At 33.9% G+C, this 16114-nt stretch overlaps 1 protein-coding gene across 1 annotated transcript; it reads right to left on the reverse strand.

Annotated features, from left to right (window-relative positions):
* Positions 1 to 5660: 5660 nt before the first annotated feature.
* Positions 5661 to 6483, reverse strand: LOC145294246 (histone H5-like). Its single transcript, XM_080141347.1, has one exon. The coding sequence runs from the start codon at positions 6414 to 6416 to the stop codon at positions 5868 to 5870; it is 549 nt and encodes a 182-aa protein (XP_079997473.1). The 5' UTR covers positions 6417 to 6483; the 3' UTR covers positions 5661 to 5867.
* Between the last annotated feature and the right edge of the window lie 9631 nt (positions 6484 to 16114).

Raw genomic sequence — 16114 nt, forward strand, 5'->3', positions numbered from 1 at the left:
CTTCAGCTGGCAAATTCCATTTGTTTAATTTTCACACTTTTGCTCTGATTTTCCCCGGCTAAAACCCAAATATAAAATTTTACATGGGTCCGAATGCCCTATATATTAAGTTTCATGACTTTAGTCCAAAAACTGAGTGAGGAATTTAGAAGCCAATATTTTTTAAATAAATATATATATATATATATATATATATGCATACATAAATCTATCTATCTATAAAAGTGAACGTGTCTGTGTGTGTGTGTCAGTTTGTCTGTCTGTGTACATTTATCTATGCAATAATTATGTCAATTTTTAGTCTACAGACTCGAAATTTGATATATAGGGTACTGAGATTTGGGAAAATCTACATGATCGATTTTCGACCAGAAATTTCGCTGTTAAAGGGTCAAAATTAAACGATTTAACCTTTGAGAACTCTACCAAACACCTTCGACAATTTTTCATCTAAACACTTGAAATTTTAGATATAGGTTCCTTGGACATGGATCTAACTTAATAACTTGATTTGAGCCCAAAACACTAAATGTTAAGGGGTCATAATAGGGGTCAAAGTTTTAAAAATTGACCTTTTTTTTTTTTTTTTGCTCAGGGAAGATATATCTTCCTGGACCATGGATCTAACTTAATAACTTGATTTGGTCCCAAAACAATAAATGTTAAGGGGGCCATAATAGGTGTCAAATTAAAAAGAAAATGACCCTTCTTTTTTTTTTTTTTTTTTTTTTTTTTGTTGCTCAGCATACACCTCCAAACACCCGGCTGAAATGCTAGTCTATCTATATATCTATAAAAGTGAAAGTGTCTGACTGTGTGTGTGCGTGTGTTTGTGTCTGCGTACATTTCCCTACGCAATAACTGTCAATTTTTAGTCTAACTTGATTTGAGCCCAAAACAATAAATTTTAAGGGGGCAAAGTTTAAAAATTTGACCGCTTGTTTTTGTTTTTGCTCTACATACACCTGCAAATACTCGGGCAACGCCGGGCTGAGATGCTAGTATATCTATAAAAGTGAACGTGTCTGTCTGTGTGTCTGTGTACATTTCTCTACGCAATAACTCTGTCAATTTTTAGTCTACACACTCGAAATTTGATATACAGTGTACTGAGATTTAGGAAAATCTTTGTGATCCGTTTTCTGCCAGAAATTTGGCGGTTAAGGTGCCAAAATACAACGATTTGACCTTTGAGAACTCTACCAAACTCCTCCAACAATTTGGTGTTAAACACTTGAAATTTTAGGTATAGGTTCCTTGGACATGGATCTAACTTAATAACTTGATTTGAGCCCAAAACAATAAATTTTAAAGGGTCATAATAGGGGTCAAATTTAAACAATTGACTTTTTTTTTTTTTTTTTTGCTCAGCATATACCTAAAAAAACACTGGTCTAAACATTTTACATAAAGGGTATTCAGAGATAGGGCAATGTTTTTCATCAGTTTGAGTCGGGTCGAAAATTTTTAGTTACCAGTATATAAATGTATGTATGTATGTTTACATGTCTGCCTAAAACTTTCGATAGAGGCGACGGATTTTACTAAGATTATTATCGTTTTAAAGTTGGACCTTTCATACAACAAATATTGAAAAATTGGCTAAAAACATTAATACCTTCACCTTCAACTAGGCACTTTTCTACAGGGGGGTCGCTTTTTTCGCCGATATTTTTGAAAGATATCCTCTCCTTTCGATTGTCTAACCTTAATTTAAACATAAGTCATTCAGGTTTGGCGGTCGTCGTAACCGCAAAGAGGTCAGGTTTTTCTCCGTTCTTTTCCTCCTTCGTGGTATGGGTTCGAGCCTGCCTTTAGCTTTTTTTTTTTTTTTTTTTTTTTTGCGCTCAACATACACATCCAAACACCCGGGCAACGCCATCAAGAAATGCTAGTATATCTATAAAAGTGAACGTGTCTGTGTGTGTGTCTGTGTACATTTCCCTACGCAATAAATGTCAATTTTTAGTCTACAGACTCGAAATTTGATATACAGCGTACTGAGATTTGGGAAAATCGATGTGATCGGTTTTGGGCCAAAAATTTGGCGATTAAGGGGTCAAGGTTCAACGATTTAACCTTTGAGAACTACCAAACTCCTCCGACAATTTTGAGTCTAAACACTTGAAATTTTAGATATAGGTTCCTTGGACATGGATCTAACTTGTTAATGTTAAGGGGTCACAGTTTAAAAAATTGACCTCTGCGGTCTCTTCCAAATTACTCGCACAATTTCTGGTCTAAATATTTGAAATTTTACATAGAATGTATTCAGAGATAGGGCAAGATTTTTCATCAGTTTGAGTCGAAAAGTTTTAGTTACCAATATATAAATGTATGTATGTATGTATGTTGGTTTGCATGGGTGCCTTAAACTTTCAATAGAGGTGACGGATTTTGCACAGATCAGTATGGTTTTAAAATTCGACCTTTCATCTGACAAATATTGAAAAATTGGCTAAAAGCATTAATATCTTCCCCTTAAACTAGGCACTTTTCTACAGGAGGGGTTTCCTTTTTTTGCCGATATTTTTTAAAGTTATCCATATTCTTTAGATTGTCTAGCCTTAATTTTAAAACGTGTCGCTTCTGGTTTGGCGGTGGTCGTAACAGCATAAACGTTACGTTTTGCCCCATTCTTTTCCTCCTTTGCGGTACTAGTTCGAGCCTTCCTTCCTACTACTTTTTTGTGCTCAACATACAGATCTAAACACCCGGGCAACGCCGGCCTGAAATGCTAGTATATATCTATAGTTCTAGAAAAGTGAACGTTATAGCTAGCTTGTTCTCGCCATATAAATATAAAATTGAAAAAAATGTTTGAAAAAAAAAAAATTGTGAAATAAAGAAATCTAATTTAGGAATTCAATGAATAGTATTATTAAAAGATATTAAATGGCTACGGGTTTTTGTGGAAACTTCTGACAGGTTTTTAAATAAGGATACGAAAATTAGGTGATATATTAATATTTAAATAAGCTCTTGACAAAGGATGCGTCCAGGATAAATGTTTTCGCATGCTTCATTTCCGTTAAGGGAAATTTCTTTAAATAATGTTTTATTAAGTCTTTTTTTTTTTTTATTATTAAAGAAGTATGAAGAAAGGCTAGTTGTGAAAATTTTCAAACGCCATATTGCTTGAAATCGTCCAACCGGTCTTGAAACAATTGTAACTTACAATAAAATACTCTTTTTGTTGCTACCAATTCCTTTTTTGAAGTTTTTGTTTTGTTAATACAATATACATAAATATTATACATACAGGCATCCACATAAAATACTGTTTCACAGCTCATCAGTGCAAAATATATTTTTAAAGTCTTTAATTTTTTCTTAGCTAAGCTACAGCTGTACTAGAAAACAAAAAAGCACAATAAGATATAAAGGAGAAATAATCCTACTGCAGGCACATAATAGGAAGACCTGCAATTGCCAAAGACCAACGGAATGACCACTAAGCAATAATTGCCTCACATCTTCAGTGGCATACCAGGCTAAAATATGCACCATAGAAAACAGAAATAGAAAGATTCTACATAGGCAGCACCTCAATGAGGATTAAATCAGATTATATGGGCATACACTACGAACACCTCACTCAATATACTACCGAAAGTTAATTGAGGCAAACAACCTTTAGTCAAATGGAAAATACTTCGAAAGTAAAACATGTAATTCATTAACTTCACCCTGTTATCTATGCTAAGCGGAGAAACACAAGATTAGTTTTAAGGACCGTGAAAAATTATTAAAAAGTAGAATCGGCTATAAACTGCAAACACTTTGGAGGCTATGCTTTAAATAAGATGTAAACAAACGAATAGGGGGTCCTCTCATACCAGTAATACTACAAATCATAACCCCTTACTCCCAACATATATCTATATATTTAAATGTATGTTTGTATGTCTGCCTAAAACATTCGACAGAGGCGACAGATAAAGAGATCAGTATCGTTTTGAACTCGACCCTTCGGACGATAAATATCGAAAAATGAGCTAAAAACAATACCTTTGCTTTACTGGGCACTTTTCTAGAAGGAGGGGGGTCGTTTTTTTGGGGGGGGGATGTTTTCAAGAAGTCATACCCTCTTTTCGATTGACTAGTCTTAATTTAAACCTTCGATGGACGCAACGGCAAAGACGTCACTTTTCACATTTTCTTCCTTCGAAGTACAGGTTCAAGCCTGCCTGTCTACAACTTTTTTGCTCACACTTCCAAACTTAGGCTAGTCTATAATATAAATCTTGCCTTTCTGTTTAAATGTGTGTATGTCTTTCGCAAACACTTTCGACAAGCGACGGATCCTGACAATATCAGTATCATTGTGAAGCTTGCCGTCTCGGACAACAAATATCAAAAGATTGACTAAAATCATGAATTCCTTCACCCTAAACTCGGCCGTTTTGTATAGGGGGGGGGGTATATCGATTTTTTTTCGCCGACATTTTAGCAAGTCACCGTTGGATTGACTTTGGTCAATTTCAGCGCTTTTGACTTCCAGTCGCGTCATGGAAACATCGGCTAAGACATCAGATTTTCTTTCACCATCTTTTCCTCCACATTACGGGTTCGAGCCTGCCTGGTACCACTTTTTTTTGCTCAACACAGCTCCAAACACACAAGGGCACCCAGATTAGTCGTAGTATAAATACCCCTCACCCCCGAAAGCCGTTCTTAATGAGGTTAGAGTGTTTATACTATGCTGGGTTAGGTCGTAACGCACACAAGTCAAATTTAATGCATAGGGTTTCGAATTCAGATTTTTATCCATTCTCTTATATTTGATAAATATATTTCACATTTTAGGGTTAAAACCCAGAAAACAGGGGAGGGGAAGCTTGGAAAATGGAGTATGAGAAATAAAATGGTTAAAGTTGAAATTTAAGCTTATGTCCTGCGTCAGAGTCAAAGTAAACAATCCCGATAAAAGACTTCACCAGAAATACAGTAAAAACGGTTTTCTTTATGAAATAGTTGGATGAAAATTTTCACCGTATCTATAGTAATGAAAAAAAAAATATGTCTGAATAAAGGACGAAACATTTACAAATGAACATGGATAGGGGTGTCAGAAATTTCGTGAAAAATATTGAATAATTCCACCCCGTCTTTCCAAACTTAGAACTCCTCGAAAAATGTAATTCAAGGCCTAATTTTTTATTTTTTTTTTTTTCAATTGAAAGGACCAAAGTTTCATCGGCAAAAAAAATTTTAAACTTCGAACTTTACAAGTTCCAAAGAAAAAAAAAAAAAAAAAAAAAAAAAAAACACTACTTTTGTTTTAAATTGTAATATATTATGTGACGTTTTCTGTCCAATTTGTGATATAAAACTTTGGTGAGTAAATTTACTTCTTAATAGACACTTGAAAAATGGGGGGGGGGGCGTAAATTTAAAAAAAAAACGTTTGTCTAAAATATTATATTCGGTTTATTAGAAAAGAGCATAAAATTTCACATTGACCCTGAAAATATCAAAATAGAATCAATAGAAAAATTGAAAGTTTTTTTTAAGTTTAAAAATTGACAAGTATCGAGTTCCTAAAATTTTTAAAATTTTAATATTTCTATTAACACTTTAAAAGTTTATTTTGGAAGTATAATCCATAAAGAAAACAACCCACTTTTAAAAAATGAGTTTTTTATATTTTATTCGCAGTTTCGTGTTAGGGGTGTCAAAAAATTCCTACAAACATTCTGATACACCTAGAACATGGATGCTTAAAAAGGCTGAAATCATGAAAGTCTTTCAATGTCTATTTTAAACATCCGAACGTGGATTTAAAAAATAAAATAAAGAGGTCGATGAATGAAACGAAAAATATTTACAATTCTTTTGTATAATTTTTTATGTCATTTTACCGTTTAAGCCTTTTTACTTTTCGAATTTTTTGCTGCTTTAGGCTTTTTGACCTTTGCAACTTTTTTGGCGGCGGGTTTTGCTTTCTTTGGGTTTTTTGCCTTTTTAGAGGGTTTTGGTTTGGCGGTTTTTGGCTTTTTCGCCTTAATCTTCTTTAGAATCTTCTTGGTCGCCTTGGCTTTTTTCGGAGATTTCGCTTTCTTCACAATTTTCTTGGAGGGTTTCTTAGTTTTCTTTTCAGACTTCTTTTCTCCCAACCTGAAAGAACCTGAAGCTCCAGTTCCCTTACAGTGTTCCAACACACCACTTACAACAGCTCTCTTCAGGGCAAGTTTCAGTTGGGCACCGGCTACTTTGTCATCGTTAACTTTGTAGTTTTTCACAATGTATTTTGCGATCGCCTGGCGAGAAGATCCTTTCTTTTCTTTCAAAGAAGCGATTGCTCCCGTGATCATTTGTTGGTAAGATGGATGAGAAGCGGGTTTCTTTGGCTTTGAGGCCTTTTTCGCTTTTGCCACTTTAGCAGGGGCTGGAGCAGCTTCAATATCGGCCATTATAGTGGTGAGAGTTTAGAAATGCGGAGCAGCGTAACGACGTGATGATTTCAGGAGCTGAGCGAACACCTGTTTATCTGTGCTCGCCCATCCTCTCTATTTATACACAACGCGCGGACGTAGTAGTAGACATACAACAAAACTGACGCTCTCACAACAAAATGGCAGCTGTTCAACGCCATATGTGTTTCTTCTCTACACATTTATCGCTCAATAAGGCGTCGCCTTTTTACCAAAACCTTTATTTAACCATTTCACATTAATCTTAGCACATTAGTCTACAATCCCTAAAAAGAATTATAGCCACGAACATTTTCTCTGATTTGTTATTGCAATCAATAGGATGTCGTGTCGGTTCATCGAAATTAGGGTGGCCTTCGTTCAATCTTAAAAATAATTAAATCCATGAAATATTTTCGTCTTTTTTCTTCGCTAATCTAAAATATAATCATATATCGACAATCTGGAAAGAAATTAGCTGCTGACATGTTCATATACGCCAGTTATACGCGGTCCGATTACAATAACAAACACAATATCTTTTAGCACCGCCATTTTTTCTCGCTTACATTTTAACCGATGGAAAATATATTCTTACAAATTCTTTCTAAAAATGTCATCGACCATTTCGAACCAATTTACATATTTGTAGATCATTTATTTGGTACTTGTACACTTTAATCAAGACATTAAAAAATTAAAATATCGAAAAATATTTAAATTGTAGGTGCAAGTCTATAAATTGGCCACTAGTAATCTTTTTTACCATAAAAATCTGAAAAAAATCTTTATAATGTAGTACTTGTCACTGCATGAAAATGTCATATTCCAAAAATCATTTAAATCGATCAAGTAGTTTTTTATTTTTTTATTTAAGAAAATCAAATATTATGGGAAATTTTATCGAAGAAAAACTTCCCATCATCTTGACGCCTATTGGGAATATAAGATCGGCAAGGGGGCAGACAATCGACTTTCCACACTACAGAAAAAAAACTTGGAAAATTAAGACATTTATAAGTTTTTGAGGATGTTGAAAACGAAAATAACGTTTAAAATTCTAGCAAACGAGTAGTTTCCAAGATATGAAGAATTTTACGTAAATTGAGCACGCACACGGGTAAAACTTGAATTTAAGCCGCTGAAATAAACATTTGCCGAATTTTTGTTGGAGGAGCGTCAACACGTTTTTATGGGAGCGCGTTGAAGTTTTTTTTTATGTGGAGAAAACCCAGCTCCTCAAAAAAGAGGCAATCCATTTGTTCATCATCAGCATGATATCGTATGAATCTGAAGACTCTGTTGTTCGCGTTGGTTTCCCCGATATTTTCTTAGTCAGTTTGATTTAGAAAGATATCGAGTATCACGTAGCATCTTGCCAGCATCCTAAGTGGAAATGATTTTAGTGGAACGAATTGGATTCGAACTTGGAACGTCGTCAGTCCGTGCTGTTAACCACTAAACCACCGTTACCTTCCGGTTGTTTGGTGATTTTCCAGAATAAGTAACAAATAAAAAAAAAAGCTATGAATAAATTAATAAATAAATACACGAAAAATAAATGTTACCAGAAGCAAGCGGAGTTACATACCAAAATATATTTTGCTGTTTTAACTTATTTTAAAGTGTTTTTTTAGTTAAAAATAGCAGTAATGTAAAGCAACCTGTCGACTTAGAATAAAAAGAAACACATGCAGGTGTCTTTGCAGCAATGTTGAGCCTCGATAATCGCTCAAAAATAGAAAATTAAACAAAATATTGATTGAAACATACCCAATGTCACCCACCAATCGTGTGGGGAGGTAACAGTGGTTCAGTGGTTAACAACACGGACTGATGACTTGGGTGTCTCAAATTCGAATCCAACATCGTTCCATACAACTCACTTTCACTTAAGACGTTGGTAACCTCCACGTGGTCGCTCTTGGAAGTATCCAATGTCTTTCTAGAAATAATTCTGACCAGAAAAATTCCATGTAAACCAATGCAGACAAAAGAATCTGCGGATACGATACGATGATGGGTAATGTCACTAAATAGGGTTTGTGGATGATATGAGAAAATAAGTCTGTATAGACATTAAAAATGTTTCTTATCTTAAACATTATCACGTGAAGATTCATTTCGAATAAAAAAAATTCATTTATTTTATCCATCTAAACTCGGGAAATGCACGATTAAAATGTGTAAACATTGCATGAAAAATATCCAAGATGGCTGCCACTCGCAATTTCGTAGAGCAAGTAACAGTCTTGACCTTGCGATCAAAAACTAAGACCGAGTGCAACGGAACAAACCGATGAATAAACGTGCGAAAATATGATGTTCTATAGTATTTTTTTTGATTTTCGATTTTTGAGTGATTATCGAACCTTGACTATGGCTCGAACGAAGCCACCATTTTGTTTTTCGTTCCAACTCCACAGGTTTTACATTAGGTTTTATTTTTAACTGAAAAAACAAACACTTTAAAATAAGCTAAAACACAAAAGTACTTATCCAGGGAAGAGTAATTTACTTCGCCTTTGGTAACATCTATTTGTTGTGTATTAATTTTGTTCACTTTTTTTTTTTCGTTAACTATTCTGGAAAAGCGCCAACGTTTCTGAATTTACACATATACACGCGCGTGCGTGCCCAAAAAATATAGAATTCAAGCTGATTTTATGAAGAAAAAAGCCAAAACAAAAACTCATTTTAAAAAAGTCAAATTAAAAAACTTTCCAATTGATAGTTTAAAGGCATCAAAATCAAAATCGAAATTCCCGCGGACATTGCAAACATCGTTGTGTTTATAACTATCACAAATACACATTGATCTTTTTTTAATTACTATTGAATAAATAAAACAGTTGCGTGTTTGTGTATATGTGTGTAAATATTGTGAGAAATTCCAGTTACAATGCCATTTTCTTGTTTTACGCCGCCTTAGCACATTTCTTGTAGTCAGCCTGTCATTGGTTAATTTGTATGGGCCAAGATAATTACTTGGCACCTTTTTTGTAAACATCCATGTTGTTTTTCAGTCTACGAAAATCTCCGGCAAGACTGAGACTCGCCAAATGTCTGGAGCCGCAACAATTTCATATCTATACCACCTAAATGTTTGGTGAAAAAGGACTTGAAATCTCTACAAGCAAAGACACCTTTATATTGTGCCGAAGATATCCCAATCAAAGGATGGCATCAATTGAACATTGTAATCATGTTTATATCTCTTAAATATTTGAACGTTTCTCAATTTAATTAGGGTCTCAAGGGACTCGATTTATGCCTAATTAAACGCACCAGAGCTCTTGCCGAGAACACCATGAATTATTATGGACATTTTCGAAGGAAAACCACGCTACGACTCCAGCAAAGGGAGTTAACTACTGACTCCCAATTTGGGAGGCAAAACTGACCCACCGTTTTGCAAGGACTGTACCCGGACCGATAACTTCCTTTGATATTATAACTGAATAAAATTTGAGTTAAAAAGGTATGGTTTTGTAATTGTGGAATTATTTTTTGCCTCAGCCAGGGAGTACTGAGTTTGTGAGATAATTTCTCACGATATTCAACCAATAAACTATTAAACTATTTGGGTACATGATACTGAAATTTACAGGAAATCTAAATATGTACGACTAAAAATGATGTACGATCATTGTACGACTAATTGCCACTGAAAGCAATTTCGACGCAGGCAATCGACTGGGTCCGTCAGTGTAAAAATATCATAAACTAATCATGTAATAAGCAATAAAACGAAAATACTCAAAAGTTTCGAGAGGTTATTTTGGGCAAATATCTTTTTAAGTCCATACCTAAAAAGATATTTACTAAAGAAAACTCTCGATTTTTATTAAATATTTATTCTTACACGGGCAATCTATTAAGTCCAGCAGCGCAAAAACTGTTGTCATTAAAATAAACAATAAAACTTTAATCACAGTCGCGATTATTTCTGGCAAATTCTGAAAAACTGAGACTTTCTTTTTCAACCCAGTGTGCCAGTTTATTTAATTTTAATGTTTGTAAAATAAATAAATAAATAAATAAATAAATAAACAAAACTAATTCAAATAAGTCACAACTTTCAGTCGAGAGTTTTTTTGTTTCGTTTTTTTTGTTTTTTTTGGGGGGGGGGTTCAAATTAAATTTTACAAGTGACCTTTTTTAAAATGTGAATTTCGTAACACAATAGCAACTTAACACAAGAAAATCTTTTTAAAAAGTAGAATAAATCCCTGAAGTCTGAAGCAATGTTTCCAATCCGGTGTGCCTCTCTTAGGGGAACTAGTTTCCCCAAAATTTAAAACATCAGTGTCTAACTGCTCTCCTGGGGAAACAAGTAAATAACCATTATTTGAAAACAAATTTTTTTCTTCTTCTTTTAAGAAAACACCTTTCGGAATTACTATCCCAACCCCAACCCCAACTCCCATGTTAAGAACGGTTTTCGAAATAAACACTCTTTGCGGGTTGGGCAAGCAGCACACATTTACTAAAAAAAAAAAAAAGGAAATCATTTTAAAAAGTTTTATCAAACATTTTTTGAAGTTATATTATCGACTACTGCTAGTTAATTAATAAATGAACCAAGGGAAAAGTTGAAAGGATACACGTAATCCCAATACACCGCAAATTAATAACTATATTTACAAAAAACTGACACACCTGTAATTAATTAATAACTTCACCCACCTAAAAGCTTTGAAGAAAAAGCTAGCATAAATAACTTAGTTAAATTAAGGAAGGAGCCATCATCTCGTTACACCTGAGCACCATCTCAAACGCTACCGTTTAGTACCAAGCTAAACAAACAGAAATACAATATGCCATTAAATGGATAAAAGTGAGTGCACTTTGCATAATTAATAATTAAACACCCGAAAATTATTGGCTAAAATAATCTAAAAGTTTAGCATGCTTGTAATTGGAATGGTGATATATACCTATGGGAAATTATAGCGTAAAGCATTGTTGCATAAAGAAACCAACCATGTCATTGATCCCTATCAATAACTAAGTACTCTAACTAGAGGCTTTAGGAGTAGAATACTCCACCAATATAGACAAATATATACTATTACGTACCCGTTTGCATGTATATGGCGTGGAAAACCTATCTCTATAACGAAACATATAAACCTATAAAATATAGTATTAAGGAAAAGATAAGCAACCCAACTGAGAGGATGAAAACCATCGAAATTAAGTTTATATATAGATATGAAAACATTTGCTGTTGTAATTACTTCAGACACCGCAGTAGAATGGAAAAATAACTCAGTATATCACCTTTATTTAAATCATATAAATAAGCTTGTATATCTATTCACTGGCTGTTAATTTAACCATATGAACATATATCTTATAAATAAACAAATAAATAAATAATTTGAAAACGAGAAGAAAATGAACAGATAAAAAAAGCGAGGAATAAAATAAATAAATAAATAAAACTTAACAATAAAACAGATGGATAATGTAGTCGCCACCAGAAAAGAATAAAACAACCATAAAAACTAAAGATAGGGAAGTTAACAGTATTGAATGTATAATATTACTTCAGCTCAAAGCAAAAACTTAGGCCAATAAACAACCGCCAAATTAAAATAATACCAATACCTCCCAGCTGTTACAGTTTGACCACATGAGATTAGACTTCCTTCTCTTCCCTTCAACCCCCTACCCCTACTTCCTTCCTCACAACAATGCTCTCAAAACCCCTACTGTTCACACCCCACTTTCTTCCAAAGCATGAACTACACCCGAATATCTTATAAAAAATGAATGTAACCTTGACTTTCTCTTCAATATGGCCCTTTTTTTAGTCTGATGAAATGTTATGTGCATATGCAACCAATAATGTTCGTACAATAAACAGACTGTATATATAGCGAAAAGAGAGAGAGAGAGAGAAAGAGAGAGGCAGACAGACAGACAGACAGACAGAGAGCGGGAACTCATATCGACCTGAATGTTTTCAATTTTGATTTACGGAAAAATATATAGTAATTATTTAAAAAGTTTTTCTGCTACCCCACCGAGAATCAAAACCAAAACATTTACCTTTTTCCTTTAATGTTAATGCCTGAGTTATGAAGACATGTTTGCTGCAAGGCTAAAACTTAAAACATGAACCAATAGCTATTACATTACACATGCATATTCGTAATGCCGTCGTTCAACCTTCAGCTGGCAAATTCCATTTGTTTAATTTTCACACTTTTGCTCTGATTTTCCCCGGCTAAAACCCAAATATAAAATTTTACATGGGTCCGAATGCCCTATATATTAAGTTTCATGACTTTAGTCCAAAAACTGAGTGAGGAATTTAGAAGGCAATATTTTTTAAATAAATATATATATATATATATATATATATATATATATATATATATATGCATACATAAATCTATCTATCTATAAAAGTGAACGTGTCTGTGTGTGTGTGTCAGTTTGTCTGTCTGTGTACATTTATCTATGCAATAACTCTGTCAATTTTTAGTCTACAGACTCGAAATTTGATATATAGGGTACTGAGATTTGGGAAAATCTACATGATCGATTTTCGACCAGAAATTTCGCTGTTAAAGGGTCAAAATTAAACGATTTAACCTTTGAGAACTCTACCAAACACCTTCGACAATTTTTCATCTAAACACTTGAAATTTTAGATATAGGTTCCTTGGACATGGATCTAACTTAATAACTTGATTTGAGCCCAAAACACTAAATGTTAAGGGGTCATAATAGGGGTCAAAGTTTAAAAAATTGACCTTTTTTTTTTTTTGCTCAGGGAAGATATATCTTCCTGGACCATGGATCTAACTTAATAACTTGATTTGGTCCCAAAACAATAAATGTTAAGGGGGCCATAATAGGTGTCAAATTAAAAAGAAAATGACCCTTCTTTTTTTTTTTTTTTTTGTTGCTCAGCATACACCTCCAAACAACCGGCTGAAATGCTAGTCTATCTATATATCTATAAAAGTGAAAGTGTCTGACTGTGTGTGTGCGTGTGTTTGTGTCTGCGTACATTTCCCTACGCAATAACTGTCAATTTTTAGTCTAACTTGATTTGAGCCCAAAACAATAAATTTTAAGGGGGCAAAGTTTAAAAATTTGACCGCTTGTTTTTGTTTTTGCTCTACATACACCTGCAAATACTCGGGCAACGCCGGGCTGAGATGCTAGTATATCTATAAAAGTGAACGTGTCTGTCTGTGTGTCTGTGTACATTTCTCTACGCAATAACTCTGTCAATTTTTAGTCTACACACTCGAAATTTGATATACAGGGTACTGAGATTTAGGAAAATCTTTGTGATCCGTTTTCTGCCAGAAATTTGGCGGTTAAGGTGCCAAAATACAACGATTTGACCTTTGAGAACTCTACCAAACTCCTCCAACAATTTGGTGTTAAACACTTGAAATTTTAGGTATAGGTTCCTTGGACATGGATCTAACTTAATAACTTGATTTGAGCCCAAAACAATAAATTTTAAAGGGTCATAATAGGGGTCAAATTTAAACAATTGACTTTTTTTTTTTTTTTTTTTTTTTGCTCAGCATATACCTAAAAAAACACTGGTCTAAACATTTTACATAAAGGGTATTCAGAGATAGGGCAATGTTTTTCATCAGTTTGAGTCGGGTCGAAAATTTTTAGTTACCAGTATATAAATGTATGTATGTATGTTTACATGTCTGCCTAAAACTTTCGATAGAGGCGACGGATTTTACTAAGATTATTATCGTTTTAAAGTTGGACCTTTCATACGACAAATATTGAAAAATTGGCTAAAAACATTAATACCTTCACCTTCAACTAGGCACTTTTCTACAGGAGAGGTCGCTTTTTTCGACGCTATTTTTGAAAGATATCCTCTCCTTTCGATTGTCTAACCTTCATTTAAACATAAGTCATTCAGGTTTGGCGGTCGTCGTAACCGCAAAGAGGTCAGGTTTTTCCCCGTTCTTTTCCTCCTTCGTGGTATGGGTTCGAGCCTGCCTTTAGCTTTTTTTTTTTTTTTTTGCTCAACATACACATCCAAACACCCGGGCAACGCCATCAAGAAATGCTAGTATATCTATAAAAGTGAACGTGTCTGTGTACATTTCCCAACGCAATAAATGTCAATTTTTAGTCTACAGACTCGAAATTTGATATACAGCGTACTGAGATTTGGAAAAATCGATGTGATCGGTTTTGGGCCAAAAATTTGGCGATTAAGGAGTCAAGGTTCAACGATTTAACCTTTGAGAACTACCAAACTCCTCCGACAATTTTGAGTCTAAACACTTGAAATTTTAGATATAGGTTCCTTGGACATGGATCTAACTTGTTAATGTTAAGGGGTCACAGTTTTAAAAATTGACCTCTGCGGTCTCTTCCAAATTACTCGCACAATTTCTGGTCTAAATATTTGAAATTTTACATAGAATGTATTCAGAGATAGGGCAAGATTTTTCATCAGTTTGAGTCGAAATGTTTTAGTTACCAATATATAAATGTATGTATGTATGTCTGTTGGTTTGCATGGGTGCCTTAAACTTTCAATAGAGGTGACGGATTTTGCACAGATCAGTATCGTTTTAAAATTCGACCTTTCATCTGACAAATATTGAAAAATTGGCTAAAAGCATTAATATCTTCCCCTTAAACTAGGCACTTTTCTACAGGAGGGGTTTCCTTTTTTTGCCGATATTTTTTAAAGTTATCCATATTCTTTAGATTGTCTAGCCTTAATTTTAAAACGTGTCGCTTCTGGTTTGGCGGTGGTCGTAACAGCATAAACGTTACGTTTTGCCCCATTCTTTTCCTCCTTTGCGGTACTAGTTCGAGCCTTCCTTCCTACTACTTTTTTGTGCTCAACATACAGATCTAAACACCCGGGCAACGCCGGCCTGAAATGCTAGTATATATCTATAGTTCTAGAAAAGTGAACGTTATAGCTAGCTTGTTCTCGCCATATAAATATAAAATTGAAAAAAATGTTTGAAAAAAAAAAAAATTGTGAAATAAAGAAATCTAATTTAGGAATTCAATGAATAGTATTATTAAAAGATATTAAATGGCTACGGGTTTTTGTGGAAACTTCTGACAGGTTTTTAAATAAGGATACGAAAATTAGGTGATATATTAATATTTAAATAAGCTCTTGACAAAGGATGCGTCCAGGATAAATGTTTTCGCATGCTTCATTTCCGTTAAGGGAAATTTCTTTAAATAATGTTTTATTAAAGAAGTATGAAGAAAGGCTAGTTGTGAAAATTTTCAAACGCCATATTGCTTGAAATCGTCCAACCGGTCTTGAAACAATTGTAACTTACAATAAAATACTCTTTTTGTTGCTACCAATTCCTTTTTTGAAGTTTTTGTTTTGTTAATACAATATACATAAATATTATACATACAGGCATCCACATAAAATACTGTTTCACAGCTCATCAGTGCAAAATATATTTTTAAAGTCTTTAATTTTTTCTTAGCTAAGCTACAGCTGTACTAGAAAACAAAAAAGCACAATAAGATATAAAGGAGAAATAATCCTACTGCAGGCACATAATAGGAAGACCTGCAATTGCCAAAGACCAACGGAATGACCACTAAGCAATAATTGCCTCACATCTTCAGTGGCATACCAGGCTAAAATATGCACCATAGAAAACACAGAAATAGAAAGATTCTACATAGGCAGCACC

This window comes from Euprymna scolopes, chromosome 15 (assembly GCF_053919585.1).
Source record: "Euprymna scolopes isolate OS-2025 chromosome 15, ASM5391958v1, whole genome shotgun sequence".
Taxonomy (NCBI): Eukaryota; Metazoa; Mollusca; class Cephalopoda; order Sepiida; family Sepiolidae; genus Euprymna; species Euprymna scolopes.